Source organism: Peromyscus leucopus, chromosome 4, assembly GCF_004664715.2.
Source record: "Peromyscus leucopus breed LL Stock chromosome 4, UCI_PerLeu_2.1, whole genome shotgun sequence".
Classification (NCBI taxonomy): domain Eukaryota; kingdom Metazoa; phylum Chordata; class Mammalia; order Rodentia; family Cricetidae; genus Peromyscus; species Peromyscus leucopus.
The window spans coordinates 62,074,263-62,080,514 of NC_051066.1; the positions used below are offsets into that span (position 1 = coordinate 62,074,263).

At 36.6% G+C, this 6,252-nt stretch overlaps 1 protein-coding gene across 1 annotated transcript; it reads left to right on the forward strand.

Moving 5' to 3' along the window:
• Positions 1-4,691: 4,691 nt before the first annotated feature.
• LOC114710123 (olfactory receptor 1020) lies at positions 4,692-5,710 on the forward strand. Its single transcript, XM_028894206.1, has one exon. The coding sequence runs from the start codon at positions 4,716-4,718 to the stop codon at positions 5,667-5,669; it is 954 nt and encodes a 317-aa protein (XP_028750039.1). The 5' UTR covers positions 4,692-4,715; the 3' UTR covers positions 5,670-5,710.
• The last annotated feature ends 542 nt before the right edge of the window (positions 5,711-6,252 follow it).

The following is a 6,252-nucleotide window of genomic DNA, read 5'->3' on the forward strand; positions in this document are numbered from 1 at the left end:
GTGCCTCACCACATCCTGCATGGACAGGCTTTTTAAAAATTGTCTAGGCTAAAGTATCTTTTGTGGTATGATTTAAGAGATGAATAAGAAGACTTTCTGTTTATACCTGAAAGTCCTTTGAAAAAGCCATTTCCTATAGAATGACATTAATGTATTAAAGAAAAAGTGTTGTGGATAATTAGTAAAAGAAAGGAAAACAAGAAACTTTCAGAAGTTTATGTCTATTAATTAAACTTTTCTGTATAACATCAGTGTTTTAAATGTCTAAATGCATCCAAATTTACATGTTGACTATGTGAAGTTCTTTTTAGTGTGTCATCTGTGGGTGATGCAATATCTTAAAAACAGTAAGTTGAGGCAGGGTTTCCCTAGGTAGGCTAGGTTATGCTCACACACTGGAGTGATCAGGTCAGTTGTGAGGTTTGTGCAATATGGCTTCAAAGTCTTACAAGGAAACCTCACACCATTCTGTATTTTAATAATTATGTTTTTGGAGATTTTAGATATGTGTATAAACTGGGTGTAATGGTGAGGAAATGATTTTTAAATTTTAACTTTCTGGAGACTTTGATACATGAATACTATATTTACATCTTTCCCAGGCCTTTGTTTCCCCCATCCAATACCAATTGGGCCTCCACTTCTTCACAAATTTATGTTTCTTCGTCTTCTTTTATAATTTGTCTGTACCTGCTCCCATTTGTTGGTTATCTCTGGGTACTAGATGCAGCAGTTCACACTTCTCTCCAAAGCCGTGAGAAATGATAGCGCTAAGAAAGACCTAGGGAACTTTCCAAAGTGACACAGTCACTGAGACAAAGAACAGAGGTGTCACCCCTCAAAACAACCCTGGGGTCTCAGTCACCCAGTGTCCTCCCATCCCACCCGTCACTGTCACCCAGTGACCTAACCTCTGTGTGTACATAGCTTTCTTGCAGACAGTGACACAAGAGATGGGCCTAACAAGCTCTTTTGTGGACTCAGATTGTCCAAGCAGACACAGCCCCAGCTTTCAGAGGAGGCAGAGGAAGGTACAATGGTGCTTAGGGACATAGAACAGAGAAATCATTCTCCAATGGGTGCTGGTTTCCCAAGGGAGAAGCAAAGATATACATAGGAGACTTGATATTTTCTAAGTTTCAGAGAGGAAACATGTAGATTTCATGGATGAGAGAATCAGTCCTCAGAGACCATGGTATGAGAACCATATCCTATTTAAAACTTGTGTGGATACTATCCAGTATATTCTGAAGTCTCTGACAAGAATGGGCGCTGGACCACAGTGACAGATGGTCTTCTTTGAAGAGAACTTCATTGCAATATAATAAGTTGGGATGCTCACCTTCAAGGAAACGTGACAGAAATAAATCTCAATTTCTTTTGTGTGTGGAGTCAAGAGTTTCAATAACTCCTTCAAGAAGAAAGACGTCTTCTCACTGAAGCTGAGCTTATTTGTGAATTTTATAGAAAAGAAACAGCAGAATCAGAAGAGTTTAAACAGTTACATAAGGTAAGGGGTATACTTTCAATATTCTGCTTTGTTAGAGGACTGACCTGAAGCAAAAGCCATTCTGGTGTTAATTTCCTGAGATACCCACTGATTCAAAATTCCAAAAGCACCTAGGGATGAAGGAAATGTATTAAATTAACTCTATGTCCATTTTTATTGCTCAGAGATTTGTAGTTGTTAGAGTAAAGATAAACAGCAATAAGAAATATGATTCTATGACTTATTAAAATTCATTTTTATTTATTTTTGAGATTGTAATAAAATTACATCATTACCCTTCTCCTACTTTACTCCAAGCCCTCCTATATACCCTTCCTTGCCATTTTAAATGTAAGAAGTAATTTAAAAAATTTTACAGTTATTTTCCAATACATGTAGATGTGCAAAGACCAGTTCAATATTGTCTGGACTGTGGGTTTGCCTGCAAAATCACAACAGGGTGGGGAGGAATCATATTGCAGAGAAACAGGAGATATTCTTATTAAAATAGAGAAGGGATGTGAGGCTTGGTGGCTCATCCCTATAATCCCAGCTGTGGAGAGGCTGTGGTAGGAGGGTCTCCAGTTCCAATTTAGACACAGGGAGGATCTACATAAGAAGAAAACAAAAGAAGACTCAAGAGCATGATTCACAAATAAGGTTGTAAAACAGATCCTATTTTGCTGTAACTATGTGAACTCGTAGTTACTTTGCTGGAGATACAATCTTTTGGGGGCAGCAATTAAGGTTGTCCCAGACCTCACACATATTAGGTCAGTGCTCTACCACTGAGCTTATCCCCAGGTGATCCATGACTTCAATGTAAATATGTCAATTCAGCAGTATGAATAGAGCTCATATAATTGAGCTGCCATGCACCAGTGCCCACTTCAACATTGATGGTGATATTATAAATTATTTCAAATTATTTATTAACAAAATTTAATTTGAGTATATGTTTATGCTCAATTGAGGTAGCTTTGTGACTCTTGGGAAGTTAATAATTTGCACCTTGTATTTGCTCTCTGCTCATCCCATAGACATTCAATAAAATAACATAACTGAACATTTAGCTCAGGGCTCATACAACATAGACATGATTAAAAGCATATTTAGTACATTGTACTACTTCTTTTTTTTTCTGATGATTACTTTCTATTCATCATTTCTAGTACTTCTGAGGCATTTTATTTTCACTATTTTTGTTAGACTTCTATTCTCATGGGAACTATGCTTGGAAATATGAAAAAAAGATTTGTTCTTATTTTCTGGAGATGAAATTATTTTTAATGTCTATTTTTATATTATGTGCATGAGTGTTTTGTCTGCATGTATGGATATACCACGTGCAATATCCATGGAGTGTTGGATTCCCTTGAACTGGTGATATAAATAGTTTTGAGCTTCTTTGTGGATGCTGATAATCAAACCCTGGTCCTCTGCATGAGCATCCAGTGCTGTTAACCACTGATCCATCTCTCCAGAGCCTGAAGATGCCATTCTCAAAGTTTGTCTCTGCCAGTGAATCACTGACATGGACAATGTCATGTTGAGAAAGGGCAAATATTGTGGCAATATTATATCCATATTATGACACAAAATGTACCACTGGTTAGCTGAGAACCCCCATATTCCAATGTCTACTCTTGGGATTGTATCTTCCAATACTCCATCACTGATTGGTGAGGTTCGTATGTAGTAACAGAAGCAATAACACCTCAACAGAGTTATAGAAAATATGAAAATATGAGGGTTTGTGATGATTAACTCTTGAGTGCCTATCTCAATGGCAACTATATATCAATATTCATTTGTATGTATGGGTGTTTCTGGAAGACAAAAATCAGATCTTGTCCTCTCTTCTAACCAGCTGTATGTATTTAATAACTTCTTAATTATCATTGTGAGCAAAGGTATTAGGTAATGTTGTCCCTATTCTTTAATTTTAGAATGTATCAAGGAAAATGTTGTCCCTATTCTTTAATTTTAGAATGTATCAAGGAAACACCTTTCTGTGAGTGATAAGAGGTTGGTCCAGCATACTGAACCATAATTTCCTGAGGAGGCTATGCCAGTTTAGTTTACTGGTAAATAACATGAGATAATAAAAAGTGTGGGGTCTTGGAATAGGTGTGAAAAGTCCATCTGGTTGGCGGTGCTGTAAAAGTTGTTGCTTAGAGGATAAAGCTGGCATCTCTTCGAGCTGTCCTTTTTACTATTTTATCCTCTATTTGACTTCATTCCATGTTGCTAGGTGTTAATTTTACGTAAATTTCGATTTTGTGTTATTAAAGTATTTCTTTTGATTCTTTATTGCTATTAGGCATTTCTATGTGCTGTGTTTTATGGCCCTATTATTTTGTTAGTATTGCTAACTAAGTTTATTCTAACTATGAAGGCAAATATCACAATTGTGTTTCTTCAAGGAGTAACATGCAGTTTTTCCCCAATAATGCTTGAATTCATGTAACTGTTAAATCAGGTTTAAAAGCTTGAATAATCTAGTACATAGTTGTTATCCACTGTTAACCTGCTTTATAACAGTTCTGCGATTTTGTGACTTTCGGTGCAATGATTTGAACTGTATTGGATGTTTATGCTATTTTTTTCACCATGAGTGTTTATACATCCTTACAATCTGGTTCATTTAGAATGTATTACTGAACTTTCTTGATGTTTAGTTGATTTAAATCCCTTGAGTGCATGAGATAGCTTCAATTTCTTTCATTGTTCATAAAAATATAAAGTACACAGAAATTCAAAGACCCTCCTTGCTACTCTTGACTCATTTTGCTAACTTTTAACATTTTCAGTTACTGTATATGGACTGAGGAGGAGAAGTCAGTGGGTTAAATAACATGAGCCAATTTTCTTCAATTGTAAGTAGGAGGCATACATACTTACAAATTTCTTTATCATTAATAATGAAGACATTCTTAAATAATGAAGACTATCTTAAAATAGTTAAACACAAACACAATTAAAGTCAATATAAGTTAAATCTGTTTAAGGTCCTGAGGATCCAGTACTCAGGTATGATTTTATGTAAGTTCCAAGATACTTTGGACTATGGTAGCAATATTTCATTATTCTGTAAGAATTTGTGTGTAACAAAAATCTACATGAGTATTTGCATTTTACTATAACATTTGTGAATACTTATGTCATGTATACTCTACATGCATCTAAATTAATGCAATGCTCCAACTTCTATGTCGCAGCACAGATGGTCAGAACTGTGAAAGGAGTTCAAGGCAAAAATGAGACAGAAGTGACAGAATTTATCCTCCTGGGCCTCTCAGACAATCCAGATCTGCAAGGTGTCCTTTTTGCATTGTTTCTGGTGATCTACATGATGACTCTGGTGGGTAATTTGGGCATGATGGCACTGATTAAGATTGACCGCTGTCTGCACACACCTATGTACTTCTTTCTCAGCAGCCTTTCCTTTGTTGACGCCTCTTATTCTTCTTCTGTCACTCCTAAGATGCTGGTGAACCTCATGGCTGAGGATAAGAGCATTTCTTTCAATGGGTGTGCTGCCCAGTTCTTCTTCTTTGGCTCCTTCTTGGGAACTGAATGCTTCCTGCTAGCCATGATGGCATATGACCGCTATGCAGCCATTTGGAGTCCCCTGCTGTACCCAGTTCTCATGTCTGGGAGAATTTGTTTCATGTTGGTGATTACTTCATTCCTAGCAGGCTTTGGCAATGCAGCCATCCACACAGGGATGACTTTCAGATTGTCCTTTTGTGGCTCAAATAAGATCAATCATTTCTATTGTGACACCCCACCCCTGCTCAAACTCTCTTGCTCTGACACTCATATTAATGGCATTGTGATCATGGCTTTCTCCAGTTTCAATGTCATCAGCTGTGTTCTGATTGTTCTCATTTCTTATCTGTGTATCCTCATTGCCATATTGAGGATGCCTTCTGCAGAAGGAAGACACAAAGCCTTCTCCACCTGTGCCTCCCACCTCATGGCTGTCACCATCTTCTTTGGAACAATTCTTTTCATGTACTTGCGTCCTACCTCTAGCTACTCGATGGAGCAAGACAAGGTTGTCTCTGTATTTTACACAGTAGTGATTCCCATGCTTAACCCTCTTATCTACAGTTTAAAAAATAAAGATGTGAAAGAGGCAGTGAAGAAAATCCTACAGAAACATTTGCTTTGATCCCAGGTTATATGTCTTTAGCTTATGTTGATTATATTGTAATTTTTGTTATTTTTAAATAGTATAATTGCTTAAAACCTGTGGATGTGCATAGGTGATTTGAAATATCATTCATCTTAATTTCCTAGTGTATTATATCAGTCGACCTGGACCCTTATGGTTAGATTAATCAAAAGAATATTTGAAGGAGATGTGGGCATCAAAATATTGGAAATGATTTGACATGGGCTCAACTTCCCAATTTACATATTAGATAATTGCAGTTATGCAATTTGCTTCAATATGTATGCGTATATATACATAGTTGTCTTTAAAATTCTCTGTGTGTATATGGAAATCTTTTCTTACAGATTTTTTTATTTTAGTGTCTTTGACTGAGTTTTAAACAAAGAGATTTTGTTTTTAGCATAGTTATTAGAATGCATTATTAAGAAGAAAGCAGGATCAGGGGTTGGGCTGAAACATGATGCACAGCATAAAGGACTCAATGTATCCTATATGACATTCTGCTCTGGAACTCTACTACTTGCTTGTCTTAAACTGCAGTTCAACAAAGGCCTCTTTGTCTGTGGGTTGGGCAGTA

Bases quoted from the DNA above. Each gene is read 5' to 3' on its own strand.
- LOC114710123 (XM_028894206.1), top strand. From the start codon at position 4,716: ATGGTCAGAACTGTGAAAGGAGTTCAAGGCAAAAATGAGACAGAAGTG.